At 35.4% G+C, this 18,517-nt stretch overlaps 1 protein-coding gene and 1 long non-coding RNA gene across 5 annotated transcripts in view; one reads left to right on the top strand and one right to left on the bottom strand.

The window, feature by feature from the left end:
• The window catches only part of PLA2R1 (phospholipase A2 receptor 1), a 93,085-nt gene that overhangs the window by 32,706 nt on the left and 41,862 nt on the right, over window positions 1-18,517 (top strand). For all 4 annotated transcript variants that reach the window (XM_039855984.1, XM_039855983.1, XM_039855982.1 and 1 more), the window contains 4 exons: window positions 490-647; window positions 3,033-3,131; window positions 6,324-6,436; window positions 13,718-13,887. In XM_039855984.1, coding sequence (XP_039711918.1) covers window positions 490-647; window positions 3,033-3,131; window positions 6,324-6,436; window positions 13,718-13,887 — 540 coding nt within the window. The remainder of the gene's footprint in view (window positions 1-489; window positions 648-3,032; window positions 3,132-6,323; window positions 6,437-13,717; window positions 13,888-18,517) is intronic.
• LOC120597197 (uncharacterized) overlaps window positions 9,565-18,517 on the bottom strand; it is an 18,162-nt gene continuing 9,209 nt past the window's right edge. The window contains exons 3-4 of the long non-coding RNA XR_005651357.1: window positions 14,505-14,646; window positions 9,565-10,049 (exon numbers count right to left, since the gene is read on the bottom strand). This is a non-coding gene — a long non-coding RNA (uncharacterized LOC120597197). The remainder of the gene's footprint in view (window positions 10,050-14,504; window positions 14,647-18,517) is intronic.

Raw genomic sequence — 18,517 nt, 5'->3', positions numbered from 1 at the left:
AGGGAGGGGGAGGGAGGGAAGGAGAAGGGGAAGGGAAGGGAAGGGAAGGGAAGGGAAGAAAAAATACATCATAAATCTCGGCTATCATTAAAAGTTTCTTTGTGCATATGTGCCCATTTCCTAAACCAACAAATCCCTATTTTTCCTTTCTCTAGGCAAAAACAAAACCAGATTTTTCAGATCTACTTTTCGTACAGTAGCAGAAACTAGAGTCTCAGCACTCTGACTTGCTTTTAAGTTTTGTTCTTGCACTGGATTTAGCTCACACTCTGCCTCACCTATAAGGCCTATATCAAGAAGATTGGATAGTACAGTATAGGAGTAAAGGTTAAGCAGGTATTTTATACTGAGACTTAAACAGATTTCATCACCTGAAGAAATAAAGAAGAAATCGCTTGCAAAGTGGTATATTTTGATAATAACCCCAGTGCCTTTTCTCCTTTGCATATAATAGGATTCCTGTAAGTAATTTATATCTATCTCTTACAGAAAATACATCAGAAACATGGATTGGTTTAAGCAGCAATAAAACGCCAGTTTCCTTTGAATGGTCTAATGGCTCCTCAGTCACCTTTACTAATTGGCACACACTTGAGCCCCACATTTTTCCAAATAGAAGCCAGCTATGTGTCTCAGCAGAGCAGTCTGTAAGTTGATTCATTTGTTCATTGCTCATTTTGCTGGACTTGTATTGAAGGCCTCCTATACCAGGGACTTGTGCTGTGGCAGAGACCAAGACAGACACAGTCCTGCTCCTCATGGGACTTCTGTGCTAGGCAGTAAGCAGGTATCCACAGGGAGGAAAAAAAAAACACACACACACTAGGATAATAATAGTTGTCATGATAGCTCTGAGGAAATAGCTGACATGATGCTGAGAAACTTGGGTTGGGACTGCTGCTTCAGATAGGACAACGAAGAGGTGACATTTAAGCTGGGACTTAAGGAAAAGATTTTTAAAAAGAAAAAGAAAAACCTCTTGAAGAGCAGGGAGAAGAAGATTCCAAGCAGAGACAGCTAGTGCAAAAGACCAAATACAGGCCAAGGCTTGACGTGTTTGTTAATCAAAAGGAAGACCAGTGTAGTGCGAAGATGAAAAAGGTGAAGGGGTGGCAGGAGATAGGGCAGGAGGAATGCAAAAACTGTGAGGCTTTGGGTCCTGTATAGGAATCGCTAAAGCTTCAGGCAAACAGAGGGCATAATCTGATTTACAGTTTTAAAGTAACTGGCTACTTTAAAGTAACTGGAGAGGGATAAAATGGAAGCAGAGAAACCGGTTTGGAGGCTACTCCAGTGGCTGGATTAGGGAGGGTAGTGAATGTGGAGACAAGCAGACACATTCAAGGATCCTCTGGAAGAGAGGAATTACTGCTAAATGAGATGTGGGGCTGAGAGAGAGGAAGGTTTTTAGCTTGAGCAACCACCTTTTTGGTGGTTGGTGGTGACCTTGTCCATGGTGAAGATGAGGTGCTGGGAGAGTGGTGATTTTTAGGCTCCATTATCTTATTAACGTGAAAGGATTTCAACCATATGTGCAACCTCTTTGAAAACTGTAGATCAGTGGAAAACCTTGCTCTTTTCCTCACATGAATGTAATGGTCCCAGTGGCCTTTGCATCACACTTATTCCTACACTATCCCTAATAGATTAACTCTCTTTGATCAGGTAGCTGCTGAACTCACTATCTGAATTTTAGGAGGTTATTGAAATTTGGTGGGCATCCTCGCTCTTTCAGACAATGAGGATACCATATCAAATTCCTCCAAGAAGCAGTTTATTCATGTTCCTTAAGTAGCTTGACGAAGTTCTTTTGCCAAACAAACATGGAAAATTTCTAAGCACTTACTATTACAGTACGTTCTATTGTTTTATCTTTTAAGGCTATCACTGACATGTACAGTTACAATTATAGTGCTAAGGCAGTATCTCGGAGTCACATTTGAGGAGGAACAGTGACCTCTCTCAATGTTTGCCTTGGGTCTAACTCTGCTGAAAGCCACCAAAATTTATTCTACAATATTTGATGCTTCGTTGGTTCGTGAGTTTTGATATAATTAAGATGACCTTCATTTCCTACTGACATGCTCCTGTTTTATTTCACAGGCATGAGTATTTCACTTAGCATGTTCATAGAACAGGAGCCAATATTTGGACAGAAACTATTTAAGAGAGTAAGGATGGGTATTAATATTATTGAGTATGTCAGGACAATGCTCCTGTAACTGTAATATTTTGTAGCCCCCTTTTCAGCTCCTTAGAAAATAGATGTATAAAAAGTAATGTTTATTCCCATGAAGTAGAACTTAATATGAATATAATTATCAAAATAAGCAAGTTACCTAAGCAGAGTTTAAGCCCAAATTTGAATGTGAGAACCTAGGAAACCATTCATTCATTCATTCATCTAATAGTTATTAAGCATCAATGGTGTGCCTGACATTATCCTATAACTGAAGACTCCATGGGGGTAGGGGGACTGCAGGGCTGCTCTTACAGATATGGTTTAATAGTTTGCATAAGGTCCTGTAGTCAGTAAAAATTGGAGCTAGGATTTAGTACGAGGCTCAGCGGGCTTTATATTAAACTGCTCTCATTTTTTCTTTTAAAAGATGGGTTGGAACAATGGTTCTCAATCTTCAGTGTGCACGAGAACCACCTAGAGGGGTTATTGAAACACAGATGACTGGGCCCCATGATCGGTGTCTCATTCAGTAAGTCAGGTGGGATGTGAGAATTCACATTCTAACAAGTTTTCAGCTGATGTTGATGCTGCTGTTCTGAGGACCAACTACTGGGATGATGCCAATCTGCCGACCTAGAGAGATGCTGCTTCCCCTCTTCAACCACTTCTAAGTGTGAAGTACAACTGCTAACAGATTAAAATTTCATCTTCCTTTCTAAAGAATTTTTTGTTTTAATACAAATCAGACCACACAACTCAAATTTAGGTGGTATCTCTGGCACATAGGCTTTTAGGGGACTGTGGAGGCCTTGGATGACCCTCATTTATCTTGTAATAATTTTCCCTTTAGGAAGGACACTGGAAAGTTAAAAATTGTGAAGAAACACTTTTTTACATTTGTAAAAAAGCAGGCCATGTCATTTCGGACACTAAATCTGGCTGTCAAAAGGTGAGTGCCATTAACGTTGCAATTTAGGTGCAGGACCTTCATAACTAAAATAATTTATCCAACATCAACTGAAAGTGAACCTCTCTCCCTCTCTCTCCTATCTTTGCTCTCCCTTCCTTCTCTTTTCCTTCCCTCTTTCGCTCCCTCCCTTCTATCCTTTCTTCTTCCTTTTTTCTGAGAGTAGGCTACTTTTAAAAAACCAAATAATTATCAGCTAGAGGCACATGTAAGATTTACAGCTCTGAGTAGATTGTCTTGCCATCCTCTTTGACCTAAGACTACTTTTCTTTTAAGATTAAAAAAAAAAAAGTTAATTATACCCTTGCACCATCTGTACAAACAATGACTGTCATGCGATGCCCTGTCTCACTTGAGGTTTTCATAGTCTTCCAATGGAATGTCAGAGGGAAAACGATGCATTCTTTGAGTCAGAGAATGAACTTCTGCACCCAAAGTCTTGCTTTCCTGTTCACCTTTAAGCTTAAACATTTGAATAGAATACAATAATGGAGAAAAGTATACGTTTGGAAACATTTATTATTTGGGAAAGGGACAGTAAAAAGTACTTTAGTATTTTAAGTAATAAAGTAATTTCAGTACATTAAGTAATAAAAGCACTTAATACTTTAGGTTTCAACTTACAAGGTAAAAAATTATGTTTTAAATGCATTTAATATCCTACAGTAAAGTTACCAAAAAAATCTACCTACTAGTGTCCTCAACACATGCCTTCTCTCTCTCTCTCTCTCTCTCTCTCTCTCACACACACACACACACACACACACACGTGCCACACACACTAAAAATTTTTGACATATATTGGAGATTTTAGGCCATATGAGTATCAGAAGTTTCCCAAACCGGATTTTTATGCAATTCTGCTTTAATTATTTTCTTTTCTAATTCAGTTATTTATGTTTCAATTAAGCAAGGACCCATCTCTCCAGAAACTGCATTTTATTCATTAATCCATGTGTAAACATATGAATTACTTTTTATACTCCAGCTTAACAACACACATGCCATGCTGACATGTTACCGAACATTTCATCTAATGATCACAATTCCTGAAGTAATTGTAGCTAATGACTAATCTAATCTAGATCTGAGCAGAAATATTGAAAAAAGAATTTCTTACTGTGGCTTTCAAGGCACCTCAACATGTTTTGTGTTGAAAGGTCAATCAACAAAAATAGAACTGATGTTTTATCCAAACTTTTATACACTGCTTCCCTTTCCTGGCCAACACTACAGCATTTAAAGCTTTTGAGGTCAGACCCAGCTCTCTAACTTTCTGGTGAAATTCCCATTAATTTCTTTATGCATCAGCCTATGAGTACGGTTTCAGAAGTTTCCTTTCTTTTAGCCAATTGTTTTAATGTAATTCTCTAAACAGTCTGCACATACAAAATCAATTTATAATATGTCTTGATAATTTCAAAACAAAAAAGACTTATTTTTCCCTCTAAATCACTTTTTCAAAGATTGCATGATTTGAGCAATTGTTTCAGTATCGTCATCATCATTTCATATAAAATGAGATGGCACCTCAGGTACAAAGGATATTTATGGATACAATCAATTATTCTTTCCACTTTCATTATATGGACAAAAGCTTGTAGTAAAAAGTCTTTTGTTTTTCTTGTTGTTACTATGCCACATTTCTTGAGCCTGTTCAGTTCTTGGATTTTGTCTGTTTGTTTGTTTGTTTTGATAAAAGGTCTGTTATCGAAGAACTACTAATGACAAAAGAATACTTTGTCGGAAAGGTCATATTGTCAGGCTTCCTCCAATTGTCCTTCCAAATACAAAAGCAGCATAACCTCCCTGCCCTGTCTGGTGTGATCCATGGAGGGGCTCTGGCTGGACCTATCAATTACTCACAGGGATAAAGTTTGGAGGAGAAGATAAGGGAGTTAGTTCAGAGCATGTCCTGGCTGGCTGGATGAGGAACTCCTGTGATCCGCACCTCGTTTATAATATGTTTTGAACTAAAATAGCTGATTTCTAAAATAGTATTTCCTTTAATTAACTGCAAGACCGAGACCTTTTCCAAGAAATATAGCAGAAAATATTTTATATCTGATCAAATGTTGGCAAGCATTAGCATGACACAAAATGAAGTGTGTTTTAAAACTGGTGAATATGCAAAAATAGACATAAGTGATGTGATTTTGTAATATTGAAAGAAAAAGAACAGAAATAACTCAGTTGAAATATAGAAAACTAATAAATGCATGTCTCCTATACCGTATGCTTTTAAAGAATAAAATCCCATCATTGTTCCTAAGGCCGAGTTTTGGACCACACACACACTTGTCATTTTTGCCTGAGTGCCAAAGCTTGCTTTCTTTCTCTCTAAATGGCTAGCCAATTGATTTAGGAATAGTCTTTACCAAAAAAATATATTTTTTGGCCAATCTCTATTTGGATGCATTATGATCCAGTCAAAACCATCCTGGATTGCACCAGAATTGGGTTCCAGGTCAGTTTATCCACTAGTTTGTGACTTTATCCAAGGCCTTAACCTCAGTGAATTTCAGTGGGATTACATGAAAAAAGCAATACAAAAGAAAGTTGAAAAAATATACTAAGCCCCTGTCTCTATCCTAAGGTCTCTGCCTGCACTATTTCCTTCCATTCTCACAACAGCCTCATGGATGCTTTTATTACCCAATTTACAGAGGAGAAAACTAAGACATGAAGAGATTAAGTAAGGTCGCACAGTGATGGAGCCAGGATTCAAACCCATGCATTCTCTTTTCAAACACTCTTAATTTCTACCAGTCTGTAGGAACAACTGGTATGAAATTCTATGTTTGAACTGTGTGTGTGTGTGTGTGTGTGTGTGTGTGTGTGTGTGTGTGTGTGTGTGAGAGAGAGAGAGAGAGAGAGAGAGAGAAGAAGAAATCTTGAGAAAGTACCCTTTATTTTTATTTGCTTTTAAGGTTTTAGGTTTTATGATTTTAAGTTAATTCAAACTTTTAGGTTTTAAGAATTAAATAAATCTAGTAGTAGCTTTACCTAATGGCATTACCAGATAGAATAAATATAAAGATATCAAGACAAAATTCAAGTTTTGAGTTTTAAGTGGGTCCGAGAGGTAATATAAGTGGTAAATGAGAATATGCAAAAAAGATTATTTGCTATTTAACTGAATCAGATTATGTCCTTAATTTCCCTTTTTTTAAGGGATGGGAGAGACATGGTGGATTCTGCTACAAAATTGACACTGTCCTGCGAAGCTTTGACCACGCCTCTGGTGGTTATTACTGTCCTCCTACACTTGTAACCATTACAAACAGGTAAAGTAGAAATTTTCTATCAAAAATATGACTGTGCTTTGACATGAAGCCTCTTGGAATGATAAAATCTAGCCCTAATCAGTAACTTGTCAAAATCTATAGCATACTGTACATTAGAGTATTAAATTATTTAAATTATTGAGATGAATTAAAATTATAGAATGTTATTCCTAAATTGATTTTTAAGTAACAAATAGTAAAATTTAAGATGACTTTTACTTTCCACAAACATTTATTACCTAGTTTCGCTAATAAGTTGTTAATACAGTATATTTAGATTTTATCATCTAAGTATTTATAATGGAAAAGAAATATGTTATTTAACAATTAAATATTTTTGAAATTGAATGTGTGTGAGTCATGTGGGAATTTTTTTTTTAGAACAAAAGTAAGTATAACTAATCTGTGGAGGATATTCAAATGTTTTCCCATTGCTTCTTAGGTCGATATTTGTTTAGAGTCAGACTTCTCTGTGCACAGGTTGTCTGCTCAATGCCAACAGAGAAACTATACCCTTTTGATACTCCACATGATTCACACATGCTACAGATGTACCATAGGGGATAAACGCATCGAAGGCAGAAGTCATCTCAGTGTCACTATTAATATCAGGAGAACAGTGAGGGGTTGGAGATGAACTCCTCCCTGCTGAAGATGGAAGCAAGGTAGAACTCTTCGGCAGGTCCACGGGAAAACTATACCTGCTAAGCAAGTCACTGGTGTTTTACCAAGGTCATCGCCTTTAAAAACATCCACAGAATACCAGGAAACAGAACTGATACTGTGGTTTCATCTAGAGATCGTTTACATGTAGGTCTAGCCTGCAGGGGGAATTCCTGTGTGCTTTCTCTACTCTCCACACATAGAGAGTCAACATTCAAAGCCATCAGTATTTCCTTCCTCCTCTTACCTTCGTGTTTTCTTACCTTCTTTCCCAGTCTTTCTTCTAAACGTTGCATAGGAATGCATACATGTGTGCACACGCACACACACGCATACACACACACAGAGGAAAAGACTGACAGCATTTGGTAAAACAGTCTGGTGAAAAATCCTTTGCTCAGGAGACCCTTCGTTCGGGGTATAACACTGCCTTTGATGTAGCTCAGTGTTGTTTTTAGTTCTACCTTTCTCTTTCCCAGAATAGCTACCAGGCGTGAAAAAAAAGCATTTATCCTCACTTTGTTAATCTATCCAAAAGGTTTCAATAGAATCTCAGGTTTGAAGTCTTCAGTGATTCAACGTAGGACTTTATTCAGGAGCCTGACCAATGAAACTGTGCTCTTTGTTAATTATATTTAATTAATTGTGTGTTTCATTGAAGAAATAAGTCTAATTGTTTCACCTGTTTTTTTATGCCTTATTCTTTCTTTTCTTTGTGTGTGTGTGAAATTCATTGACTGTCACATAACCTGGTACTGTGTTAATTACTTTTCATATGTTATCTGACTATGCAAAAATTCAACAGTCAAGGGTTTGTTAGAAAATTGTTTATTGAATACCTATTTTGTGAGAGGCACCATATTGGCATGCTGTACAAAAGAAATAGAAGGCACAATGTAATCTTCCAGGTGCCACTCGAAGGCCAGCAACTATAGAACATAGATACGTGAAACAAGTAAAGAAGGTAGAATACACAATAAATGGATAAACTCATAGCAACATTACAGATAACCCACAGTGCCAAAGTGACCCAAGGTGGGGCAGAAATCTGTTAGAGTTCAAATGCTTAATTTTCTAAGCATCCTTTGTGGACCTCATGCAAATGATGGAAAGTGTCTGGGGAAAAAATGCTCTGTTTCACTTCCCCAAAAACTGGATGTAAGAGTATGCTGTAAGTACTTAAATGTTGTTCTTTGCTAAACTGTATTCGGTAGCCAATACTAATGTGTGGGCCAACTCTGAAGCAGAACTATGCCATAGGTAAGTTTGTTTTTGTCCCAGCCTCAGCCTCCCAGGCCCACCCAGGTGCCCTTGTGCTGGCATTCTACTCAGTCACCAACCAAGCCCCGGTAGTACTACATGTTTGCCCCAGAAGCATCTCTCTCAGGCAGATAACATACATATGCACTGCCTTGCAAACATATCTACATCCAAAGCAGTGACTGCAACACGGGACATGCAAGTTGAGAGAAGGAAAGGCCCCGTGTGCCTGATTTTTATTCATTTAGACCCCAACGGATAAGAAACAAAGACCCACACCGTACTGCCCTGTGAGTGACAATACACACATTTGAATATTTTTCAGTAGCATCTTTTGTCTGAGAAGATTGGACAGTAGATGGAAAATCTCCTCAGATCCAGGAGTGTCCACTAGCAGCTCTGGTAATCCTTTTCTTCCATTACTGATTTCTGTTTGAGTTAAGACACTGCTGTCACTCACCAGTACCCAAGCTTGTAGTTGCTAATTGATTTTCCAGTCTTCTGCACAACTGAACGACAGGTTTGATAGGCACAATTAGAACCACCTGCTACAAATTACTTATTTCTTTTGTAACTGCTCCTGGTCTAGGACTTTTAACACTTTGTGGAATAGAGAGGGGAAAAACATACCCTTATTGCTGAATAACAGAATTTTATTTTCTTGATGTTACCAATTTTTTTTCAGACAGAGCATGAATGCAGAGCTTGAGTTTCAAAATTACCATGGATAATTATCTAAATGCATGTATATCTAAATCTTGAATCAATCATTGATGGAATTTTTGGTACAAAATAATCTGTATAACATTCAATTTTGTGAATTTTGCCAGAAATGAGAAACCCTGCAGTATCTCATTTTTTCCTAGGTTCAAATGTGCATTAATTTCAAGCATATTTACAGCTCTGCTACTTTCTGCAGCCGCCATATCCACCCCAAACACTTTTGCAGTTAACTTTTTTTCTTCCTAGAGAAATTTCTATTTAAGTCTTTTGTCCGTTTTTTTTTTATTGGCGTGTTTGTTCTTTGTTACTAGATTGCAAGTTTTCATTATAAATTATTAATATTAATTCCTCATTGGATAAATAATTTGTAATTGTGTTTTCCTATTTCTTGGGTTACTTTTTTGTTCCGTCGAGAGTGTCCTTTGATGTGCAAAATTTTTAATTTTGATTAAGTCCAATTTATCCATTTCTTATTTGTTACCTGTATTTTCGATGTCATATGCAAGAAATCTTTCCCAAATTCAATGTTATGAAACTTTTCCCCTATGTTTGCTTCTAAGAGCTTTATAGTTTTAGCTCTTACATTTAGACCTTTGATCCACTTTGAATTAATTTTTGTAAATGGTGTGAGGTAAGAGTCCAGCTTCATTCTTTCTCAGGTGGATATCCAGTTTTTCCAGCATGATTGTTGAAAGTATTGTCTTTTACCCATTGAATTGTCTTGGCACCACTGTCAAAAATCACTTGACCAGATATATGAGGGTTTATTTCTGGGTTCTCTATTCTATTCCATTGGTCTATATGTCTGTCTTTATGCCAGTACTGTGCCATTTTGATTGTAATACTTTTTAGTAAATTTTAAAATCAGAAAATATCAGACTTCCAACTTTGTCCTTTATCATCTTTGTTTTTGCTCTTCAGAGTCCCTTGAAATTCCATATGAACTTTAAGGAGAATTTTTCCACTTCTGCAAAAAAAAAAAAATCATTAGGATTTTGATAATGATTATATTCAGTCTGTAGATTGCTTTGGGTAGTATGGAAATTTTAAGAATAAGTCTTCCAATCCATGAACACGGAATGTCTTTCCATTTATTTCTTTCTTCTTTTGTAGTATAATGTTTTGTAGTTTTCAGTGTATAAGTCTTTCAAATTTTTGGTTAAGTTTATTCCCAAATATTTTATTCTTTTTGATGGTATTGCAAATGGAATTGTTTGTGTAGTTTTCTTTTCAGATTGTTTGTTGTTAGTATACAGAAATACAATTGATTTTTGTTTGCTGACTTTGTATTCTGCAACTTTACTAAATTTGTTTATTAGTTCTAACAGGTTTTTTGTAGAATGCAAAATTTCTTTTTAAAAACACTCTTTTGAAAATTATGCGATGAAAACATTCTCATTGGTATAAATTCAAGCAATCCAGAAGAATGTAGACTAAAATGTGAAAGTGTACCCTCATCTGCACTTTCCTCCCTCCCAACCAAACCCGGTCCGTTCCCCAACGATATCTGCCATTAACGGTTTGGTATTTGCTCTTCTAGGTTTCGTTTATGTATATATTAAGTACATTTTCTAAGTCTGCATTTTTTCTTCTAGCCTTTTGTAAGAAACAAAGTCCAAAAACTTAAAGTCATTTATTTTTAAATGGCATCAAAAATGTCAACAATTGTGTTATTGGGAGAAATCCAATTGTAATTACTTAGTTCAAAACTGAGTCCCTCCTAAATGGGTCATTATATATAAAGACTACTGCTACGGCTTGTTTGTTTGTTTTTAATTGAAATAACTCTCTAGTGAAGATACTTCCAATGCATTATGTTTTTCTTTCTCTCGTTTTGGTAATACAAACAAAATCATTATAGTACTGCTGTCTGCTAAGTACTGTGTTGTTCATAGACAGGGAACATCCTTTCTTTAGCTACATGTCACTGGCTAAACTGATGAAAAATACAATGTTCAAATAGAGATTTAAGTATAAAATACCTCCTTTGAAGTGTACACTTTTGAAAGGCGAAATGTTTACTTTGAAATAAAAGATTTGTCAATGTTTGCCAGAAATATGCATTGCTATCTTCAAATTGCATTTTTAAATTAAATTTAATATTTAGCACTAGGAGCAACACTTTCTTGTCAAACTGATGGAAGTTCGAGATTTATTTTTCTTGCTTACACTAAAAAATAAATTTGATTTCTTAACTTTCTTAAGGAGTTGATTGGATAATTAATTTCTTTCTGAGTCTAAGAATTATTACTCTACAAAATTTTATTTTATAAGAAGATACACACAGCAAAATATTTTATCATTTGTTTTTCTAAAGAATAACAAAAAAAGTTTACTGAATTCCTTAAAAATAATATTTTATCCTGGTTAAAATTATAATATAAAAACATACATATGTGGCTTTTTTTTTTAAATCATAACATTTTAATTAAACCTCAGTGAAAACAGACAAAAAGGCCAGATAGTATAAAACTCTGGAGTATACTGAAATGAAGAATTCTAAAACAAAGGGCCAGAAAAGACTTTAAAATGTTGTGTGCTCTATTACTGTAAGTCAAAGTTTTCACAACCCTTTAGTGTTTGAAACCAAATAAAGTGGTAAAGAATATAAAATGTTCTTGTCTCCTTATCAGTTGGAAACAGATACTCAAGAGATTGCATGCTGTTATCCAGGTTAATCTCTTAAAATATACGGTGTAGAAGACATTTTTGCTGATTTTCTTTACTAACAATGCTATCGTCTAAATTGGACGAAGAGAACTAGAGTCCCATTTTGATTCAAAGGTTTTAGGATTTTAAGTATGTGTATTATATGCAACCACTTAAAAGATATATGTGGCAATTAAAAAGCAGAAGGTTTCTGTTGTTTTAAGCGATGATAAATGGAGATCAAATAAATCAGAATGGATTAAATAAATCTAAAACCTACAAGGGGCAAAAGCAAAATGTCATGAATAATGATACCAGAGGCCAAGTTCAAAGACAATGTTATTTCTCTTCATTATCCGATAATGCCATAGTACAAGGTAATCGAAGAACCAGCATTGGCTCCTGGGTTTAGAACCAGCAGAGGGAATCGTGGTCCTGGCTGCAGCCTCCATGTGCCTTGCTTGTCTCTTAGCACAACAGTTTCAGGCACCAACTAGACATGGTAACGATACTACTCTGCCTCAGAGGGGTGAAGGAAAAGCAGGTGTTTTGTTTGTTTGTTTGTTTGTTTGTTTGTTTGTTTGTTTCAATGAGAGCATAAACCAATGGAAGGGTAAGAAAATCACGATAGCATCTAGACAATATTTAGCTTTACATACTTTTTTTTTGAAGCACGTTTACATACAGTTCTGCCACTGTAATCTGGTTAAAAAAGAACTTTTCTAATTTTAAATGTGTGCTAGTCAGACTATTAATAGAGTACCTGCAGAAAGTATTTACTAAAGCCTGATGAAACTCCATATGCTCTGCCAAGATGAGTATCTTGGATCCCTAAGACCATCCATTGTTACTAGTGATGTTCATAAGGCATTTAAAAATTTTACTCCTTTGTGTTTATTTCTCTCTCTCTCTCCTATTTCCTTTGAGCCTTTTCAGTTCCTGAATGACCCTGTTGCTTTTGCTTTCCTTTGCAAGTTAAGGATGCATGGTAATGAAAAAATCCAAAAGTGGATGAAGAAGTCTAATTTGCTTTCTCATTAGTTTTCCTGGGTAGTTTCATCAGGCCTTTCCCTTCTCACTGACTCAGCAGGTCTAGTCAAAAATCACCATTTGAAATGTTTCCTCAAAACTTTATGTGTATTGAAAATAAATTTTTCAAGGTAGTTTCAAACAGAGCTTAAAACTTCAGTGCTAGTTAAATTTTAATACTCACATTTTTCTTTTAGGTAGTCTTGTGAAAGCATATATACAAGTTTTCTAGATTCTGCTTTCGATGCATTCATCTCAAGAAGGGAGCATTGCCACTAATCAGTGAACGCGAACTCATTCAGCTGTTTGGGAAAAATATTATTGGGTATAATTCCTTAGGTTGTCCTAGGATTTTAAATTTATCTAAAGTGAATGTGCATATCTGAATACATTTGAATAAGCCAAGGACGCCACGTGCCTATGAGCAAACTGATTTGGGAGACATAAAATTGTTACTCCAATCTCTGTTCCATTCTCACCAAGCAAGTGTGGTGGGTGGGTGTATGTGAACTTTGTTGGCAGATGTTCATTCAGAAAAGTAGAATATCCTTCCTTCTCCCAATGTCAGCCCCTTACTTCCTGCAGGTTATTGCTCCGTGTGTGCTGTGTGACCCAATTACAAAGTAGGTCACGTGTTGTACCAAGAAATGCATTATTGCTGGTTTTGTGGACTTTACCACCTACACTTCGAAACTGGAGCTGGACTCTATTCCTTGAAAGAATTAAGCCCTGTCTGTAAGAGTCAAATTCCCCTCCGTCATATATTTTTAGAAATTGCACTGACATTTGGCATTTATTAGTAATGTTCAGGGTCTTCGGTCATTTTTCTGCTTCCATGTTCTAAAGAATTCATGAGAAGTGTTTATTCTGGAGCCAGTCTGTCCACCTTATTATCTTTTAATGACTTTTTTATTGCCCAGAAACTTACTATAACCATTTCCTTTTTCCTTTTTTAAGGTTTGAACAGGCTTTTATTACCAGTTTGATCAGTAGTGTGGTAAAAACGAAGGACAGTTATTTTTGGATAGCTCTTCAAGACCAAAATGACACAGGAGAATATACTTGGAAGACAGCAGGGCAGAAGTCTGAGCCGGTGCAATACACACACTGGAATGCACATCAGCCCCGTGAGTAGAGGGAACTGTGACACTACTTCTCCTTCCTGTTTTCTTTGCCCCAAATTTCTTCCACCCCTTGGCCCACCTCTTTTGATTCTTCCTTAAAGTTTTCTTAATGCCTAAATCAACTAAAACAATTACCAGGTTCTCAGGGGATGACATATGGCTGGTCATTTTTTAAAGTATAATCCATATGGGTCACATGACATGTTCAAGGAATAAATTTATTGCTCAAGACCACACATTCCTTTATTAGCAGAAGTTCAGTTTCTCCCTCTAAATTCTTTGTAACAATTCCAGGGGCTTACTTACTCCAGAATAGCTTGTGATACTTCACGGTGAACGGGCACATGTGGGCACATATAATCAGTTCACAGTCATTTGCTGAGGAATGTTGACTCATTACTTAGATAACATTCTCGTTAGTCCATCTCTTCCATGGACTTCATCCTCATGTGAACTAATCGAGCTCTAGAACCCAAAGCATGAAACTATGCCAGGTTAGCGAATTCCAAAAGAAGCTAATGGCTTCAGTTACAAAGCAGACTAGAACCAGCCCTGATGGAATAAGATTTAAGCCCTTTTATTAAGCTTAGGTCATCAGCCTAGACCCAACACCCCTTTACCTTAGCATGAATTCCTGTTTGAGTGCCTTGGTCTCCTTCTTGCCTGTGGATCTTGCTCAGGGCTACTCTAGCTGATGATAGGTAATAAGTTACCTCTAAATTTGTATCTGGAGGAAATGGGTTGGGGGCCTCAGACACTTCCCTGAGGAAAGATAAATATTATTATTATGTTGTAATAATAATGATCATCATATATCAAATATATAAAAATCATTAGTCAAAGGACTAAATATACTAAATAAAAGATAGATACTGTCAGAGTGGATTAAGAAAAAGACCCAACTTTATGTTGTCTACAAGAAACCCACTTTAAATGTAAAGATGCGTATAGATTAAAAGGATGGAAAAAAATATACCATACTAACCCTAATCAAAAGAAAATAGGACTAGCTATACTAGTTTCAGACAGAACAGAATTCAAAACAAGGAAAATTTTCAGAGATAAAAAGGAATATTACATAATGATAAAAGAGTCAATACTCTAAGACATGACAATCCTTAATGTGTATGCACCTAACAATACATGAGGAAAAAACTGATAGAATTCCAAGGAAAAATAGATAAATCTACTATTATAGTTGGAGACTTTAACACTCCTCTACCAGAAATGGGCTGATCCAGCAGGCAGAAAATCAGTAAGGATAAAGTTGAACTAAACAGCACCATCAATCAACTGGATATAATTGACATCTATAGACTATTTCATCCAACAACAGAAGGTTACACATTCTTCTCAGGCTCATGTGGAACATTCACCAAAAGACCACATTCTGGGCCATAAAACACACCTTATCAAACTTGAAAGAATAGAAATCGTACACTGTCTGCTCTCAGACCGCAGGGGAATTAAACTAGAAATCAACAACAGAAACATAGCTGGAAAATCTCCAAATACTTAAAGATTAAACAATACACTTCTAAATACCACATTGGTCAATTTTTTAAAAAAAATTTTAAACTAAATGTAAATGAAAATACAATTTATTAAAATTTGTGAGATGTAGAGAAAGTGGTGCTTAGAGGGAAATTTGTAGCATTAAATGTATATGTTAGAAAAGCAATATCTAAAAGCAATTATCTAAACTTCCACCTTAGGAAACTAGACAAAGAAGAGAATTTGGCAGTTTCTTACAAAACTAAACATATTCACACTGTTTACCCAAATGAATTGGAAACACTTTCACATAAAAACTCACATATGGATTTTCATAGAAGTTTTATTCATAATTGCCAAAACTGGCAAGCAATCAAGATGTCCTTCAGTAGGTGAATAGGTAAAAAACTGTGGTACATCCAGACAATGGAATATTATTCAGTGCTAAAAAAGAAATAAGCTATCAAACCATGAAAAGATATGGAGGAAGCTTAAAATGCATACTGCTAAGTGAAAGAAGCCAATAGGAAAAGGCTACTTACTCTTTGATTTCAACCATATGACATTCTGAAAAAGACAAAACTATGGGGGCAGTAAAAAGGTTGACAGGGGTTAGTGCAGAGGGACAGATAAATAGGCAGGGCACAGAGGATTTTTCAGGCAGTGAAACTATTCTATATGATACTACAATGGTGGATATATGTCATTACACATTAGTCCAAAACCAGAGAATGTTCAACACCAAGAGTGAGCCCTAGTCTAAACCATGAACTTTGGATGATAATGATGTGTCAATACAGGTTTTTACAAATATACCATTGTGGTATAGGATGCCAATAGCAGAGGAGATTTTATGTATATGGGGGCAGGGGCCATAAGGAAAGTCTGTACTTTCTACTCAATTTTCCTGTGAACCTAAAATGCTCTAAAATATATACTTTATTATTATTTTTTAAAAACTGTACTTTTTAAAGATGTATGCAAGATGAAGTTAAGACAAGTCAGATTTTTTGTGTGTTAGCATCAATTTAGGAAATTTGTATAGAAACTGGTGACTTTGCACAGCTCTAAACAAGAAACATCACAGTTCCCTCAATAAACAACCTTCTCATTCTACAAATCTATGAATATTATTAAAATGCAGAGAATAGTAAAGTTCTGTGTCACACTTTTGCTGGAAGAAAAATCTCAGGTATCATTTCTAATATACTTTGGAATTTTGTTAAGAATGTCTATACCTGTCAAAATAAATTAATACATTTTGAATAGACAAAATTCTTAGTTTTTAATGTCACCTACCTTGAGGCATATTTGGATGTCTAAAACCTAGAATTGAAGCAGAGCTCCTTGTCATTCATAAGTTTTTGCTGTAATTTATTTGAGTGGCACTACTCTTTTTCTCTATTCCCTGAAGCAAAAATAATGCCATTGTGCTCAGTTTGGCTGCTCATGCTGATTAACACTGAGTAAATAGTCTCTGAGTAAGATGAAAATGTAAATCTTTTTTTGAAGAAAATGGAAATATAAAAACCCCTGTGTTTCTTTTTCCTTTTAAATTGCAGTTTGCAGAAACACCATCCTAAATCACATTTTTTTTCCAGCCTGTCATACAACACACACACACAAATCCATTAGCTTAGTCTTCATGTCAGAATCTTAATCCAGCCCAGACTGACTATATAAATTGACCCCTGAACAGGAAGCCTGCAGCTTTTTATAAACTCAGCCAAGACACTCTCCTCATGTCATACCATCAAAATATTCAATCTGTGGTGGAATCATCGTTCTGCCATATTTTTCAACTCTGTGTTATGTTCTCCAGATACTATAGAGAACCACCAAACGCCTGTCATCCAGTGTCATCAATTATCAACTCATGGTCAATCTTGTTTTATCTATACCCTCCCTCTACTCCCCCCACTTTCCATATTGTTTCATAACAAATCCCAGACATTATATTGCTTCATCTATAAATATTTTAGTATTATCTCTAAAAGAAGAAGACCCCTTTTTAAAAACATGAAGATAATACAATTATCACACCTAAAAGTAATTAACTATAATCCATAACAAATCTTCAATTAATGCCCAAATTTCTATATGACTCATAAATATAATATAATGTATTTCACAGTTTGCACTGGGATCCAAAAAACTTTCACTAATTGTAAAACAGATTTCTAAAATCTGTTTTAATCTCTAGGTTTCCCTCTCCCTTGCCCCTACCTTTTATTTTATTTGTTGATGCAAATAGGTTGTTTGTTCTGTAGAATGTCCTATGGTCTGGATTTCTGATTGTATCTCCATATATTGTTTAACATATTACTTTACCTCTTTATTTTCCATAAAATTAATGCTTATATTTTTAAAAAATTAGAATCAGAGGTCTGATCCAATTAAGATTTTCTTATCATTTTTTGGAAAGACCATTTCATAATCGTGTGTTCTATCTGGAGGCACATAACGTACAAATGCAATGCTAAGAGCCATTAATGATCAATGCCTAGATCCATTGATTCATGAAGGGTTTTTTCACTCATAACTGGGGGTATATTTTTATAAAAAAATAATTTCTCTCAACTTTTAGTTAATATAACAGTTTTTATAAAAAATACAAAATAAATGCTTAATTCTTTCCCTTTGCTAGTTTTTTAATGGTTATTTGTTTATTAGTATCCTGCAAAAGTGACCAGTTTTTTTAGCTCCACTATGAAGTAAGGGTTTTAAACACATTTGATGTGTTTTAATCCACTACAATTATTACCCTTTTCTTAAAATTTTATTTTCTTATTAGTTTTAAGTATACAGCATATTAGTTAAACATTTATATAGTTTAAGAAACTATTTCCCTGATTGCTCTTTCTCTCCTCTGGCTCTACATGATTATTACCCTTTTTAATGAAAATGAAAATCTTAAGCACTACCTCCTAAGTCCTTTTAATGTAACACTAGAAGCCTTTGATAGCTTTCTTGCTATCTGGTATAACAAGATGTACATTTCTGCTCAAACCTAGAAATGACCATTTTATCAAGGAACCTTTAATGAGAAATGGTATTATTTCAATATCACAATCTAGGCATAGGAATGCTCGTTGTTTATTGGTTTGTTATTGTTTCCAGTCCATTTCAGTGAACAGAG

The sequence above is a fragment of the Pteropus medius genome, unplaced genomic scaffold (assembly GCF_902729225.1).
Source record: "Pteropus medius unplaced genomic scaffold, Ma_sr-lr_union100, whole genome shotgun sequence".
NCBI classification, from domain to species: Eukaryota; Metazoa; Chordata; class Mammalia; order Chiroptera; family Pteropodidae; genus Pteropus; species Pteropus medius.
The sequence above is the reverse complement of the archived record's forward strand: the minus strand, read 5'-3'. Positions and strand labels throughout refer to the sequence as shown.